A 17932-nucleotide genomic window follows, 5' to 3' on the forward strand; every position below is an offset into this window, starting at 1 on the left:
ATATAAGACATGGAATAAATGTACTGTTTTGGGGTGTCATCTTTATTAATTTATTTCCTAGATTTTTAATGAAAAGTTACTACAGATATAAATAACACAATAATCTATGCCCTATATTTTTTCCTATCCATTAGGTGCATTGAAAATAATCTATTTTTATTTGCTTTTAGGCAGTGATATTTAAGCCATATTCCAATCCTGAAATGATTGGACATGTGGACCTGAAATCCTGGTCTGCTGACATAACTCAGTAGGAGATTTGTCATTTACAGTATTATAGGTATACCCTGAGGAATTCAGTCAAGCACAGATGTAAACTTCAAGTGTAGGTTAAGGCAATACATCTAGCCTAGGTGAAAACATTAGTCTTTTTTTTTTTTAATGATTGAGGACTTTGTTGAATCTGTTATTTAAAAAAAGAAACTGTAGGTTGAAATGGGCATATGAAAATTGGAGTCAAACTGTTCTTCAATGATAATTGTTAGAAAAAAAATTTGTTTGTATGAAAGACATTACACTCTGACTAGTTCTTCAAATTATCTTCCAAGTGTAACAGTTGTAATACCAAGACAAATAAAGACTGCCCAGACTTTTTATACTAGCACCTGTGTTTGTGGAATGTATTTGCTGGTTGAACTGCCCTCTCAAACTCTGATATCATTTCTACTTTTAATTTTTATCGTGCTTATGATATTTGTTCTATATATTTGTTACCATGTCTTATTTCAGATAATTTGTCAATTGAATTGTTATAAATCTTCATGGGTTACTTTATTTAGTAAAGTCTTTCTTTATTAGCCTGCCCTCTTTGATAAGGAGAAAAAGAAGTCTACATTGTTCAATATACTTTGGAGGTTGAGTTTCTGTCTAGAATGGTCTTGGACAAGTGCTAAGAGATGCCATGTCTTATATCTGGATTCTCTATATTGTTTCCATAGACTGGAGATGCCAGAATACCTTTACCATCTGGTGAAGTGCTTATTTGAATCCTGAATGTTATCAAAGTTATACTCTGGTTGATTATTTCACTGTGCATATGTGTGTTAACAATTTTGATAGGTATGTTTAGTGCAGAAGATACTGAAAAATCAACTGAAAGGATAATCATTTTTAAGCTCTTGTAAATTATTTTTTAAAAAGAGAAATAATGCCTCAGTGTAGAAATAAAGATTAAAATGAAAGAATTGACAATAAGTTATAAAAATTCAAGAACTGTTTCTTTGGTGGCAGCAGACAGTAAATTTTAAAAATCACAAATGATTCACAAGTATTTTGGCCACTTATCAATAGCAATAGGAATAAGAAATGCTGCATAGAAACTAGTAGGTATTAAATTTAAAAGAATGCCATACAGAGCAGAATAGATTTTGAATGGTTACAATTATTACATAATTAATAAATATAAATCCCCAAACTCTGTTTTGTGAAGTATGAAAGCACAATAAACCTAAAAATGTGTAAGTAATAATAAAATTCAATAAATTGACTAAGATAAAATTAAATCTATAAAACTAATAACTTTCTAGTAGTCATAATCTGTTAGAAAACATAACAGGAAAAGGTTCATAATGAATAGCAAAAAAAAAGTGTTCAGCATAAATATGTAGTCAGATAAATCAGATTGAATTCAAATGTTACTGAAAGATGTAAAAAGAAAACTTGGTAAAACTGAGTGATATCATTTTGCTACAAGTTTACTATTAGGTTAATGTTAGATGGAATAAATTATTCATTAGAACCTTGAACAATTTACAAAGAGTTTATAAATAAATTATGTTTATATTATTATGCCAAGTTATAAAAAATGCATAGAAATAGAATGGAAGGAAATATACCCAATACAAAATTTTGCAACTATTATTGGATGGTTTTAGTTTTTCATTTTATACTTTCTGTGTTTCTCGTAAGAAACATGAATGCTTCTATTGTGGAAACAATAGACACGTTCCATTTTTGTGTGCGATGCTCGGAACTGAAGCCTGGAACACACTAGGCAAGGGCTCTAACCAGAATCTCATTCCCAGCCCTGTGTTCCAGTGTTTTTTAAGCAATTTAGATGGAAGATAAGGATCTGCTTTGACTTCCACATGTTGTATTTGGTCTTATGCAGAAAAGAAGTTTTATACATATTTTTATTTCATGGCTATTTTTGTTATTGATTCTCATGGTTTTTATTTTTCTTAGAAAGATGTGCGGGACATCCTCACCCCGATTCAAATTGAAGCTGCTTATCACCTTGGGCGTCATGTTATCAGCAAGCGCAGTACTGAGGAATTCCCACCACTTCAGCCAATTCTTCAGCAGAAGAAAGAAAAGGACCTGATTAAAAAGATGGTAGGAATATTTTTCTTTGTTTAAAATGCTGGGTGACATAATTAAAGAAGTTTTTTAAGTGGCATAATTCCGAAGCAATGACCTGGAAGTCTGAATTCTTTTTACAAAGTAGATTTATGGTGTGTCTTGTTTCCAATGTATTTTCTTATATTCTCTTCAGGACATTGAACTGAATAATTATGCACTTAGGCACAGCAGTGGTTTCCCCTAATGTAAAATGTAAATTTTCTCCCCTCCATGCCTAGCCAGTGAAGAAAATACATTACTAGAGAGGAACCGTAATGGAAGTTAAGTTGCAGTCCCGGGTTGGTTATTCCGTCTTCTGTGTATTCATTTTCTGTCACATTCTTCTCTTGCTGTGTCGTTCTCATTCTGCCTACCCATGGAGTCCCTCTACTTAGTCCAATTCCTTTGCTGAGTTTTATTCATTTAAAAACTCAAATTTGTTACGCAACAATTTCTCCTTTTAGATTTTCATTACCTGCTTTTTAGCCACATCCCAAGAGCATCTGTATTTTAAGGTAGATTCTGATTTGAATTAGTAAAACAGTTTTTTCTAAGTTTTTGAAAATATTTCAGTTACATTGACGATGCGTTTATACTCATGAATCCTGTTGTTCAGACATTCACTGCCCAACAGCACAAGGACATTGTCAACAGGATGTATTTGGGCATGAATAGGATTCACTGAAACACTCACTAGTGGAAGTCAGAATGTAAAAGATGACAGGGACATTTAAAGGTGTAGTTTATATCCTATCCAGAGAAAATTGTCCTAACCTACTTTAGATACTCAAGCTTATAATCAACACTGTTTAAAATACTAGATCAAATGAAGACACTAATTTAGGAGCAAATTTTCTCCTTATTCACATGAAAATATTTATGGAAGTTAGTTTTTTCCCCTCACTCTTCTATTGAACTTCAATATTTTGTATCAACTAATTTTAAATATCTTTAATAATGAAAATATCAATGTTGTAAGCATACAAACCAAAACCAATTTGTAGTTTTATCAATCTCCACTTTGGTTCTTAGAACATCTTGCTTTACAAATAGGAGTTGCAGGAAAACATCACATGTACTTAACCATTTAAAGGAAGATTTATACCTCACCTCCCCTCCACCAGCCCCACGTCAGTCTGTGTTCTGGCTGACCATTGAACAGTCCTGCTTCCTCTGTCTGGTTCATTCTCTGGCTTTCCAGATTTCTCATTTTCTACATCTCTCTCTTTCACCCATTTCTGATATTTTCCTTTCTTCTGATGCACCTTGTAGTATCTGTGGATCATATGAAAAATGTTCATAGTTAAATAAATTCTGGAACCCTTACTACAGACTACTATTTAATTTTGTTCAATGTTTCCTCAAAGTAAAATGTCTTAATTCTCTATTTAGCTATTTTCAGTGAATATAAAATCATTGTCCTGCCATCTGCCAGAATTAAGTGGGTGTCATGCTTATGTGTAATAAGGGGATCAAAATACAGCACCAGAAAATGGAAAGAAAACTGAGGAAGAACATCTTGGCAGCTAATTTTCTCCAGTTATCTGTATAGTGCCTTTAATATTTCCCAAACCTTATTTCACTTAACAAGTTTAGGCTTTAAAATCTACCTCTGGAAGAACTAAGTTCCTTTATCCCTGCAATGGTCGTTTGCATCTACTGACTCTCAAACTGAACTCTTAGGGATAAGAGAAAGTTATCAATTGATGTATTAAATTTGTTTGCCTTATGTATCATAGATGCCTTATTCTTAACTGCATGCAGATATATCTACTGATGGAACTAAAATTAAAAATGTCATCAAATTTTATTTCCAGATAAACTTTGCAAGGTTTTGTGCCTATGAAAATTGTTCTGCTGACTTACAGGTTTCTGCAAAAATTGGATTTTTGAAGTAAGTTTAGCATTTTCTCTGTTTTTCATTAAGAGGGTACAATAGGTACGTGCATATGGGTTTTAAAGTGAAAGGGATTAACCCTTGGGAACTAGCATCATTTAAATATCTATGAAGGAACAATGTCCTACTGAGAGATATTAAATAATCTATATGTGATTCAAGGGTTACCTTTTCTCAAAGAATGAGAATACATTAGCGCTAAGGCTTTACAAAGCATGTTTTAATGTTTTGTTGATAACTTTGAATACATTTCAGGATTTAATTGTGCCTTGGAATATTATCATATTTGTAGGTTAACATTCATAAATACCTATTAATAGGGTTTGGGGCGCAAAACAGTGTGTTTTGCTACATAATGCTTAGTTTTTCACTTGGAAAACTGGTCTTACTTTTCAAACTTTTATAGAAAACAATACATACACAATAATTCAAAAGGAATAACCAACTTGGATCTCCTAAGTTCATAGAAGGGGAACTGGTAAAAAGAGAATGCAAGTAACGTGCTTAGAACCACATCTAGCACATAATACCAAAATAAATATTTGTGCTGGTGTTATTTTTTAAAAAAAATGAACTACTGAAGTCTTATATCATGTCTATAGCTCTGTATTCAAGTTGTTTTGCACATCAGAGGGAAGATGTGAAAATGAAGACCAGAGAGGAAGTGAATCCACACTTCAAGTTGAGGGTTGATTGTACATGGAACATAAAAGGGGAAGGGGATGGAGGGGTAATGCAGCAGGAAAATGATAAATTATTTTTTGGAGGTTGGGATATAAAAGAAGTAGTCCAGTTTGAGATGTGTTGAATTTGGGGAGACTTCTGTATGCAACTGTCCACTTAAAATCTACGTCAGGATCATATATGGGAATTTTTCTAAATATTGGTAATTTGTGAGATTGCCCAGCAGGTAGAAATGTGAATCTTAAAGAGGAACAAACTAAGGATCAAGTCTTGGACTGCAATTTTATTTAAAGAGGCTAAAAAGAATAGGAACCTCTGTCAGAGACTGAACAGGGATCTTCAGAGAACTAAGAGGAAAACCATGTTTGTGGTCAAATAACCATGGTGACTGTGAAAAGGTGGATTTAATATTGCAGTGTCAGTCAGAGATCAAATTGCGTGACTTCGAGGGGTCACAGGAGTCAGCATCTGAAAGGTGGGATAAAAAGGGATCTCTGGAAAATTTTAAGATAAAAAAATCTCAGTGCATTGGTAGCCAAATGAGAGTTCCTGATGAAGTAGGCTCAGCTAAAGAATTTTTGTGTGTTAATGTTTTTTACTTAATCATGGAGAGGCTCAAAGAATAAATTGGAGAGGAACTTCAACTTGGAGCCTGGGGGGTGCTTTTCAGACTCCGCTCGAGTCCTCTCGGAAGCATGGGCAGTTCTTCACTTCCTCTTCTCAATGCCTTTTCCTCCCATCTTCGGGCTGCCTCCTTGTCTAGCCCTTCTTTTCTCAGTTGTTTTGGAGGCTCTTGGCTTTTATCTCCCCGAGGGACCTCCTTCTCAGGTTGATGCTGGTGGCACGGTCCTCGGGCTTAGGAAGTGGTACCAGTGCTGGTGTGAATAGCTGGCACCAGGATTTCTGCATCCATTAGGAAAGTTACAAGCTATTTCTGTTTGATAAATGATAAATGATTTGAGGAACTTTCAAATGAAAACTCTTCTAATTAAGTTTTTAGAATCACAGGGAAAGCTTCTGACAAACTGCTTTGCATTTTTAGTAAATTATACTTGATCAAACCAAAATATGCCTCTCCCACTTCAGTGTCCTCTGTCCCTTCTCAGTAACAGTAGGCAAACTGAGACCATATGTTCTACACATCTCCTGGCTGTAACTCCACTCACATAAATGGTGTTTATGTGCCCCAGATCTATAAAGCTGTTTTAGGTGAATGTATTTACTCAGTAAAGAACATGCGTTTCTTAAGTCTATAATAATAAACTGCCAACAGTACACTAAACAGTGCTTACGAACGACGTCTCATCTTTTCATTAAGTTGAGGCTTCCTCCTGTGTGTCTAAACTCTCAGGATGACAACCCACATTCAAATGGATTTTCACTGTAAAATAATGATGAACAAATAAGACTTGATGAAGATTACGAACATAATAGCAGATATTAGCCATTACATAGGCAGTTTAAAATCAAATTCATATAGATTACTGATAAAAGACAGTACTGCTCTTCTGTAGTTCTGTCATGCATCTAGGGTAAACGATGCCGACTTTCCTTAAATGATTGCTTTCATATCCATTGAGAATGCTTTTAACTGCAAGTTAACAGAATACCTGACTGATAGTGACTTAAACAATAAGGAAATTTATTTTATATAATAAGCAGTCTTCAGAATGGAGTTAGTTGCATGTTAGGCAAGTAGCTACCAGAGACCGGACATGGATGGTTATCTTTCCTGTTCTGATTTTTTCCTCATGATTGCAAAACGTATGCAGCAGCACAAAGGTTCCCAGAAAGAAGAAAAGGTGCAAGTACAAAAGTGCTTTTTTTTCTTCTTGAGGCTTTCTTCCCAGGGAGGGAAGTGCCTTGTCAGATGTTTTCTGATAACCAGACCCCTTCTATATGCTATCCCCAGAATTTATCATGATGGAAGGAAAATGCCATCATCTTGGCCATATTGGGTCAGCCATGATGCATTCTCTGAAGCTGAACTAGAGGCTGTTTTCTGTACTGTCGAGGAAATGCTATCTACTACCTGAATAATCTAGGGTCTATTAACTGCAATACAGAAAATCATTGTTGGGTAGACCATAAGCAATGAGTAGCACCTGTCACTATGCTCTTAGCACCTTAAAAAGCAACTGGTACAAAATTATCCTTTTAAAATAGAGATGGTAGAGAAACATGCCTCACTGACATCACAAAATCTTGGCAGGAGTAATCGTGCTTTATCACTAAAACAAGCTAATTGCTAGTCCAGTCATCTAAGTTCTTCTTGCTGTCCTTCCCTGGACCTCAGAGAGTTTAGCCTTTACTCACTGAAATCTTCTTAAATGCCAATTAACTGATTTATTCCGGTAGGCAAGAATTCTTTAGTATTTTTGTTTTTCTTCATGTTAATAGTAAAGCCAAACAAAGGATAAAATTTCATTTAGGACTATGAGCCCCTACTGCAGGCTGATTGGTTAAATGAATGCATTTGACAAAGCAAAGCGTGTGTGATATCAGTTTACATCATATTTTGTTCTAGCATCTTGATTAAAAATGAGTTAGCTCTGAAGCCCTAATTCATTTTATCAAGGCAAAGTACATTTATTATAGTTAGACATAGAAACACTTCCTACAAAATAAAACTATATCATTCACTTGGGAGAAACATAAAGCCGGGTGCTGCAGTATATCATTTTTCTATTTTCCTCTTTCACTTATTAAGTTATGATTCTATATGCACACAGTGCCTTGATTTGTGTAAGTTATGTGGATTCTAGGCTGCTTTGTAAATTTCAGGTCTGCATTATGCATGTTTAATGAAGAATGAACTATGAGTCCCAGGGACAGCTCTGGTTCTGTCTTGTCGCACTTCCAGATGTGCACCTGGTCCTTTATTGTGTCTCACATAGAAAGCTGGTGGACATCTTTCCTGTGGCATCTTGTTAATGAATCAAGATACAGTAAGATGGACGTTTTTTAAAAGTAGAACTGTAATTATGGTAATCTGGCCGAATTGCTTAAAAATGGAAAATAAGCCACTTCTCACTGCTGAAACGTGAATGTGTGTCTCGCTCTAATCTGCTGTTGTCTTGGAACCTGGCTGCTTATGCAGTGCTTTCACCTTCTGTTGCTTGTCGAAGTGCCAGCTTCTTTCCCAGAGGTGTTCAGTGACTAATGCTTTGGTGACAAGCCAGAATATTTTATAAACGTCTATTTCTAGGCAGCTCTTCTATGAGTCTTAATTAGACTTTAATGTCAAGTTGAAGTTCATTTTTAGAACCTCTTAGGTTCCATCAGTTGTAACACGTTTTCGGGACAGTAGGGGGATATAGTAAGAATGGGTTCCCATACACCTCCGCCTCCTGTTCACCACGCACCACCAAGCAGACATGCACCGACTTAACCCAAAGGCTGTGACTAGAATGAGTAAGTCACAGCCACTGCCCATGTATTGGAGAGCACACCATCATGCCATCAATTCTTCCTCCCTGAAGTGGCAGCCAGGATCAGGATTACTGCTTTATTCATTTTTCCACATTCTTCAGCAGAATCCAGCTTCTCAAACCCAAGGATCAGAAGCTAGAGGTGGTACCCACAGAAGTGCTCTTCTTTCCTTTCTCTTCCGTTTAGAGTGCTGTGGAGTTAAAAAGACCAGGCATCCCTTCCTCTAAAGCTGCATGACTTCTGAGGGCAAATCACTGCCTTACTGTCAGAATAATACAGAGTAGATTTCAATTACATATGGTAATATTATGTTGTATTCAACTTTAAGTTCTCATCAGTTAGATTGTCTATAGCAGAAGCCCTCCTAACATTTTAGGCTTTGGGGGACTGAGATCTCAGTCTCTGTCGCTCAGTTGTCATTGAAGTACAAGAGCAGAATATGGCTGTGTCCCAAGAAAATTTTATTTATAAAACTAGGTAGAACTATGAATTTGGCCTTCTGGCAGCAGTTTGTAGACCCCCCTACTTTGATACGTTTGTTTTTTCTCTGATGATTATACAAGATATCTTTGTATTTTGTTATGTTAAAATAGTTCCTTCTAATATATATTTTGCTTAAGTCTAATTTGTTAGTATCATATAAGCTGATTGTCAAACCAAGATGTAGAGATTTTAAAAAATTAATCCTGGTTTTAAAAAACAAAACATTTTTTGTTGTTTGTTTGTCTTTTGATCTGCTCCCAGATAGACAGATATCAGAAAGGAAGGGAGAGGAGGAGATACACCCAATAGAACTATACGCGTGTATTTACCAAAAGATAACAGTTTCAAATTGGAAATTGCTGAAATTCTCATGGATAACTGAATGAGTAAATATAGTGTGGCATATTTGTAAGATGGAAGTATATACCAGTGAGAATAAGCAATTTGTAATTACAAGTACCAATATAAGTTAATCTTACAGACAAAATTTTGAGTTAAAAAAGGAACTTTGGAAGGTGTAGAGGAAAATGGGGTGGAAGGAGGTGGAGGACAGAAAGATAGTAAAATGAGACAGTATTACCTACATATGTATGATTACATGAATGGTGTGAATCTACATTGTGCAAAACCATAGAAATGAAAAGTTATACCCATTTGTGTACAATGAATCAAAATGCAGTCTGTAAAAATAAAAAAGATTTTAATAATAATAAAAGGCACATACAAAAGAACAGATACACAGAGAAAGGCTTGCTCAGATAAAATTTATATGAAATATAAAAAATGGCCAACACCAGTTTTACTACCAAAAATGAATTCTGTGGGTTGGGGCAGTGACTGAGAGGAAGGGGACACAGCATTTTCCTGTGTAGCTAATACATTTTTTTGATCTGGGTGCCAGTCTTGTGCATGTATTCAAGTTTATAAAAAGCCTATAGACTTAGGTTATGTCTTTTCTCTACACACATACTTTAACAAATTAAGTTTGAAATAGGAGAAAATCAGAATAAGAGGGGAATAACTTTGAAGTATTAAATGAACTGTTCAGTTTCTTAGAGGTATTTTTTTTAGCATTACAGAAGTGGGGGAAAATGTCCAAAATTATTTTTGTCTACACCTTCTCCAGTTCATGAGAATGAATAATTCTGAATAATTTCTAGTAGTGGTTTTGCCAGGGTCACATATTGATGTCACTAATTTGGTCATTTCAGTAGGTTTATTAGCAGTAATGGAATGTGAGGTTGTGGGGTGGGGCACAGATCACATGAATGTGGTAGTACTAGATCTACTTTCTTATCTTAGCAAATCATTTGAAATTCGTGTACCTCACAGAACAGATAAACATGACTACCCAGCTATAATTTGGTAAAATTTATATTGTTACATAAACTTAAATGTCATTAACTTATCCAGTAATTTCCTGTTTGTTTCTTTTAACATGTCCCCTGAGTGGACCCAACCCATTTGTATGTTCAATGCTTGCATCTGTGCCCATGTGTATTGCACACTGTGTTTCTAGACTCAGAAACTGTGATAATCATGGCCCAGTTTCTCGCCTTCAAGAAAACAGTCCAGTGGCGAGGGGAACCAGACAGAGATTGACATTGTAATGATACTTTGTTGTAAAGGCACCCAGGATGCTTTTGGGTGTGTGTGGTGGGGAGGGGGGCAGGGACAGCATCACCTTGCACCTGCTAGGAGAAAGTACAGCAGGGTACAGCTGCAGGAACTTCTTAATGTCATTGGCGTGGAAGCTGAATCTTGAACAAGTACATGTTCTCCAGGTGCATGAAAAGGAGAAGGTGTTAAAGGCAGAGAGAGAGCATGAAGCAAGAAACAGGCATCTTGTTGGGTCTGGACCTGCTTGGAGGTTAATATAACCAAGGCAAAGAAATGAATTGCACAGTGGAGAGTGAGGCAAGGCTAGATCTTGAAGGCTTCGCATGTCAAGCCAAGGAGTTGAGACTCTTAAAAGCACTTAGGCTACTCCACATGCATTATCTGGTTTGCTTTGTTGAAAAATGACCCTCTGACAGTATGACAATTGCATTCAAGAAGAGAAGAATTTGAAATAGAGAAATCAATTAGGGGTATAATCCAGATTAACTCAGGTTAAATCATGACATTTTTCAGACTTTATTTTCAAAAAAGATCTTTGGAATAGCCAACCTAAATAATCAGAGTAATAGAAAAGCAAAGAACAAGATCTCTTTACTATTCCCAGGCAAAAGTCATTACCTTCCCTGCTGTCCCAGAACCCTTTGTTCATAACTTTTCCATATATTTGTTTATGCTTATGTACAAATAGGTCTTTTGCTGTATCAGCTCATGAGTGAGTGAAATGTGTCTTAACTGTTTGTTTTAGACAACATCAAAACACCTGATTTATTATAGAGGAACTTTCAATTATAGTCAGTCATTCATCCATCTTCAAAAATATATAAAAGCAGAAATTTTGAAACATGTTCTTATCCTTATATAGTCTTTGTCTTTAATCATTTCACAAACAACTAACAAGTGCTGTGCTGTGTTTAATATTTCCATGAGTAGTTTTTTCAAATATTATCTATATAAACATTGACCAAAATGGTACAATTTTAACATCATACAAGAAACTTCAAATTTCTAAAATTCTAGATGAATATTTTCCTGTTTTACTATTATGAATATGTTCACCTGATTATTTACTGTGGGTCAGATCCTTATCTATTTTGAACTAATTTTTCTAATTTTTAAATTACTAGATAAGAATTTGCTGTCTTTGGGGAAAACTTATAAAATCATAACATGCTGTAACCATAAGTTTTCCTTTGCATTAAGCCATTCCCTCTCTCTGGGAAAGAAAATGGGCTGGGATAAAAACTTGTAGTTGCTTTGAGATTTTAGAACTTTCTACCTATGATCTTTGAATAAGTTCCTCAACCCTAAAGTTTCTCGTATTTAAACTAATCTGAAGATTTCATGGAATGTGCAAGACCTGTATATTCACTGAATAGTAAATTTTACTGATGGGGTGGCCAACACTTAGGAATGCTGGATGACACCCAGTCCAAAGAACTGGTGTAGTGCAAGAATTTGAATTTATATGTCTGGACTTATAGCAGTCTTTCTTCATAATTCTTAGGATGGTGGAGTGTTCCTGCAATTTTATTTCTAATTTGGCCTGGTTACTATAGAGGCGATTGACAATCCTACCTCAGAAATGAATTCTAGCCCAATAGGTTTCAGTGACATGCCCCTGCTGGGCACAGCATTTCTTGCTATGCCTCCTCACTTCTTCCCAAACATTCCCTCCGTTTTCTCATTCTCCTTTTCTACCTGTTCTCCCTTTTTCTTAAACTTTTGGTTTGGGCAGCAGCTAGTTCAACATCTGTCCATAGATGGAAAGAAAAGTAAAACGTGCTTTGCTTTCGAAAACTTTGCAAAATAATGATGAATATATTAAAATTGTTGAAGAGGTTAGACAGAAAAATAAACCATAAAGACTGTTTCATTGTAATTAAGAAGCAAACTTTTCTTTGTTAATAGGCAACTATATTTGAAACATTTATTTGAAACTTGATGAATTGAATTCCTTTTAATATGGATTTAAGCCTGCTTATGAGGTCATTCCCATAGTTGGTATTTTTTCTAAATTAATATTGTATGTTCAGCATAAATATTATAGACTTATGAAGATGAAATCTTTATAAATAAGAACTAAAGAATATTACTTACTTTTTAGGCCTTATGAAAATAAAACCTATCTTGCTGTTGGGGGTATGAAGACGTTAATGTTGAATGTGTCCTTGTTTAATGCTGGAGATGATGCTTATGAGACCACCCTGCATGTCAAGCTACCCACAGGTCTTTACTTCATTAAGATTTTAGAACTGGTAAGTACTAAAAATCACAAGAGCACAATACACATATATTTTATTTTTTTTTAAAAGTGGTATTACTCACCCCATAATTTTTAATAGTTAGACTTATCACACAGACTCTCAGTCATTCTGGAACCTCCTCCATGCCTGCCCTTGATCCAAAAGGCAAGTTCTTTGGTATCTAAGTCCAAAGGCATCAGCTTCCAGCCCCCCAGTCTATGGGAAAGGGCAAGTAAGGCGCTGTGACTGTTCCTCATTTGGGGTCCTTGCATGAGCAATACTGGTCCTCCATGCTAGGCACCCAGAGTTACTTCTCTTCATTTTAAGTTCGTGCTCTCTCTGCTTCCCAAAGGACTTCTAATATGTCAGAAGCAGCAGTCCTCCACAGATTCTGAATTCCTGCTATCAAGTCAGGTTTTAGGCAAGTTTTTCTTTTCCCATGAGAATTTAGAGTACTTGGAGACCTTTCCTTACTGCTGTGCCTCCATCAAGGGCACTTAAGCCCATCAGTGAGATAATAATAAAGTTGAGTTTCAGAGAAAACTTCCATCACCCTCTCCTGATTTCTCTAACCTTCAGCAAATTTACCTGCATCATATCCAAGGACCACATCTTCACACCAACTGCTTTTGAGCCAGGCCTTTGACCTCTCATAAATATCTATTAACCCCTTTCTCTAGGGCTTTGGAAATTTATTTCAAAGGATCGTGGGAAAACTCCAGGTATTCAGGGAATATTGTGATTAAGTACCTTCAACATTTTTACATACCAGACAGACACATGGACTTTTTGAATCCCTTTCATTCTGATTGTTCAAGGAATTAGACTTCAGATTAAATAGGAAATATACCAGAGTGAATGAAACTACAGGACTAGAAGATTTTTATGGAGAATTTATATGAATATTAGGATACATACACATGTACTTAACACCATTTATTTACATTTCTATTTATCCCCAAAGTAAACAGAAAATTGTTTCCTAGGAAAGTAAATACGCCTAGGATGACTTGCTTTTCAAAAACCATCCCTAAACATATGTTTTAAATTTCTTATTCCCTACCTACCTGAACCAGTCATTTCTTTTTTTTTCCCTTTTAGGAGGAGAAGCAAATAAACTGTGAAGTAACAGATAATTCTGGCATAGTGAAACTTGATTGCAGCCTTGGTTATATATGTAGATCATCTCTCACGGGTAAGCATGTAGCATTAATGGTTTCTGTTTAGTAACATGAATTTGTATTTTTCTATTCTATTATGTTGCATTCATGTGTGTGTATGTATTTTTATTTTTTATTTTTTTGTATGTAGGGTTGGAAGCTAAGTGATGCAATGAAAGCAAAACCAACCAGGCCTGAGATCTTTGAGCTTTGTGTTTATATTCTTGGCACTGTTCACTGTTTAGAAAGGGGAGGGGCACATGTTTATGTCTGGATGGGCAAGTGAATGTGTCAATGAATTCTGCTCCCCGCTCCCCCTTCCCCAACACTCCCCCCACCCACCCCAGGTGGCCCTGTCTGCCAGGCATGTTACCTCTGCTATATGAAAAGGTGTTTTTTGGCAAGAGTCCTCACTCAAGTTGTTAAAGCATTTCTAATTTTGTCCGTCTGGACCTGCCTGTCTTTACGTTCAAAGTCGGCTTTGTGTCTGAACGTCACTTGTAGAAATGCTTGCACTTGAAAATTGCCATAAAACAGTTTCCCTGTATCTTACTTCCAAGTGAGCGTAGTTTCAAGTCTGTGTCCCATAAAAAAAAAGTACTAAGAAAAATACATTCAGATGACAAAAAAATGTATTTTACATTACTTAAAAATGGCCCTTTCCTGTGTATATTTTGCAGATAGATATTAGCTTTCTCCTGGATGTGAGCTCACTTAACAGAGCAGAAGAGGACCTCAGCATCACAGTGCATGCCTCCTGGTATGTTTCATTATAAAAAAATAAAATAAAATTGGTTAGAAGAAATGCACCCTATATATTGAGAAAGGTTTTAGGGGAACCATGGATCTGTGTTCCATTAATTGTAGAACAATGCTTCTCTTACATGTTTTGTTTTTAAAAGCAAACAAAAACCCTCTAGGATTAGAAGCAAATGATAGCAGCTTAAATAATGAGAGAAAAGTTCTACCAACTCCATGCTAAATTTCTTTTTTTACTACCACGTTTGCTTTTATCCCCAAAAAGCACTAGTTAAACCTCTAAGCCTATTAGGTGTATATAATATGTAATTAGTTCTCTCTGAAGATGATTTTGTTCTTGATGGATTTAACAGGATGTTTTCTGTCTGTTTTTGTAGTGAAAATGAAGAAGTGGACAGCCTACAGGATAACAGAGTGACTTTAGCAATACCTCTGAGATATGAGGTTATGCTAACTATTCATGGGTAAGTAGATACAGAGGCCTGTGGAAAGTTTAGAGGGAATTTCAATTCCATTTCTGCTTACATTAATGACAGAATCATATTTTGGAAATAAAAAGGATACTCTGTCCTCGGCAGTTATCTCAGTGTTGCAGTTCCTGGCTTCACTGTTCATTATTTTAATCTACTCTATAATCATCACGGATACTATATCAAACCCCAGCCCAGCTGGTGGAGATTGCTTACTGGAAGAACCCCAGTAAGCTTCTAGCAGGGCACAGACAGCCTTTCAGTTGTATGTTGTGCAATCCAGTGACATTCAGAGTCAAGCAGTGTACAGTTTGCACAAATATCCCCAGTGGCCATGGCAAGTGTGAAGTTTAAAGGGTATGAGCTCGGCCCGATTGCCATTCTCCAGAACCCACATCTACCTGTAGCAAATGGACTGAGATTTGAGAAAGCTGGCTGCACAGTATCCCTAGTCCTCTCTTTACACCTGTGAGACTGGAGTTCTGCAGCCAGTCCGCATGCCATCATTCATTGCTTCCTCATGAGTTTACTAATTACAGAACTGACTGCCCTGATTTAGGAAGGTGTGTGCAGAGAGAGAGAGGGGATTAAAAAAATCTCTAACAGTTTTACTGGAAATTATTCAGACCCTTAGTCTTTGCTTAAAGCCACATCTTTAAATTACTAGAAGCTATGAGATACAGGACAAAATAAATACAGAGCATTACTTGTCAGGCTACATATAAACAATTTCCCATTCACTTTAACCACCCATAAAGATGGCATCCACTGACATAAACATAACATGACAATGTCCACTGGAGTTGAGTATGAAGTTTGTGAAACTGAACAGGAAAAAGGAGGCCATTCACAGGAGAGCAGGACCTTGAGAGTCAGTGTATATGCTAATGAAAGGTGACTACATGGCTTCTGGTTTTGAATGTTTATCTCACTGCCCTGCCTCAATTTTCTTAGGTTGAGTTCAATCCTATTTTTCTATTTTATGTCTCATTATTTCAGACAAGGAATATTCTACAACTATTGAACTTCATAAGACTGCCTTTTGATTATTTCTCATTTCTTTCCTATTTATTGGGTCCCTAATTTGGAATTACCTAAAATTAGATGCCAAATAGACTCATAGAGTAGGATGAACCTTTGTCAGTGTCCTTAGCTGCCCACATACGTATCTAATCACAGGTTTAGAAAGGAGCAACTTGTATTCTGAACAAAAACTTATTGGGGCTGGGGTTGTGGCTCAGTTGTAGAGTGCTTGCCTGGCACATGTGAGGCACTGGGTTCAATTCTTGATACCACATATAAATAAATAAAGTAAAGGTCCATCGACAACCAAAAATATATATATATTTTTAAAGTTTATATATCTATGTATATTTTTAAGTTTATATATGTATATGTATGTATAGTTATATATTATGTATAAACTTAATATGTATATATAAACTTACCATACCTACCAGTGGTTTAACTTGTTTCCCAGACTTGGCGTTCATTACAAGTAGCCAGCAAGAATTGGGGATGAAAAAAAGAACTCAAAAATAGGTTAGACTGGGCTGGGGAGATAGCTCAGTCGGTAGAGTGCTTGCCTTGCAAGCGCAAGGCCCTGGGTTCGATCCCCAGCACCGCAAAAAAAAAAAAAAAAAAAATAGGCTAGACTAATGTATAAGAGCCCCAGCAGAAAGCTGAAGATTTATCCTGTGGTTACCAAATCAGCATGAATCATTAAGGGCTGAAGAGAAAGAATGGTCAGTAGAATGAACAGGCAGGGCTGGGGAAGGTAAGAGGAGGATATTGGTGAGAACAAACATTGTCACTCAGGTCAGAGCTCATGGCCTTCTAATTTCATTACTTTTTAAATTATCACCAAGAAACCAGAAGTATTCCATAATGTACTTTTATAGCATGTTGATTGTGCTATTGTACACCTATAAAGATTCTTTATAATGCCTCTTCAAAGGAGACAGTTGATTAACTTTCATTTTGTTTCTCTCAGGTTTGTGAACCCAACTTCATTTGTGTATGGATCAAGTGAGGAAAATGAGCGGAAACATGTATGGCAGAGAAAATGAACTTCACTTTCCATGTAAGCAAAGTTGATTGTGTGGATCTTTGTAGCAACTGTGAAGGATGTTACTGATGAGTTGCTCCAGGGAACATCCCTTCCCCACATGGCCTCAGCAGTGGCTCACTGCAGGGCTACTCCCAGGCTGCTAATGCTCCCTTTTATCCCTGGTGCTCAAGTCTTCATCTCCTTACAGGACACATGGGAAGGAATGCAGAAAAAGGAGTGACCATGGAACAGGCAAAGTTAGAGAATGAGCTGAATCTACTGGAGAGGCATACAAGGGAGTTAGGCTGGGGGAAGCATCTACAGGGGGAAATCAGTGAAATCTGTTCTTGATTCAAACTTTAGAGTAGCCCTAATATTACCAGGTAATGTGCTGCCTCACCCTTTCCATTTAGAATCAACTTGGTCAGCTTTTTAGGCTGTAGGTTTATGACCTGTAATAAGCAATTTATCAATTATTGAATAATCTTTTTTAAAAGTAAATATTATCATGATCCTTAAGTATTAATATACTAATATAAAGCTTTTTAAATAAAATTTCTCCTGTCAAACTGAAATTTTGGTTGCATCACAGGTGTTGATGAATAAATGATGTCTATAAAAATATTTTTTGAATAAAAAGCACTGTCCAGACATTCTTTGTTATATAACAACCTAGAGGATGTGAGTTTTGTATTAGGTATATTTTATAAAATGCTTTTCAAAGCATTTGAGAATCACTTGTGGTACTTAACCAAAATGCAAATTACTGTGCAGATCTGCAGAAAGAATGAAAT

The 17932-nt window shown here is 36.1% G+C and overlaps 2 protein-coding genes across 2 annotated transcripts in view; one reads left to right on the forward strand and one right to left on the reverse strand.

Annotated features, from left to right (window-relative positions):
- Positions 1–17932, forward strand: part of Itga4 (integrin subunit alpha 4) — a 75168-nt gene that overhangs the window by 50802 nt on the left and 6434 nt on the right. Inside the window, 9 exon segments of the mRNA XM_047544793.1 lie at positions 2185–2334; positions 4158–4234; positions 12561–12711; positions 13801–13871; positions 13873–13894; positions 14540–14619; positions 14996–15082; positions 17082–17128; positions 17131–17171. Coding sequence (XP_047400749.1) covers positions 2185–2334; positions 4158–4234; positions 12561–12711; positions 13801–13871; positions 13873–13894; positions 14540–14619; positions 14996–15082; positions 17082–17128; positions 17131–17171 — 726 coding nt within the window.
- Cerkl (ceramide kinase like) overlaps positions 3101–17932 on the reverse strand; it is a 134516-nt gene continuing 119684 nt past the window's right edge. Inside the window, exon 13 of the mRNA XM_047544795.1 lies at positions 3101–3615. The gene's annotated coding sequence lies outside the window, so the exon portion shown is untranslated. The remainder of the gene's footprint in view (positions 3616–17932) is intronic.

This window comes from Sciurus carolinensis, chromosome 3 (assembly GCF_902686445.1).
Source record: "Sciurus carolinensis chromosome 3, mSciCar1.2, whole genome shotgun sequence".
Lineage (NCBI taxonomy): Eukaryota > Metazoa > Chordata > Mammalia > Rodentia > Sciuridae > Sciurus > Sciurus carolinensis.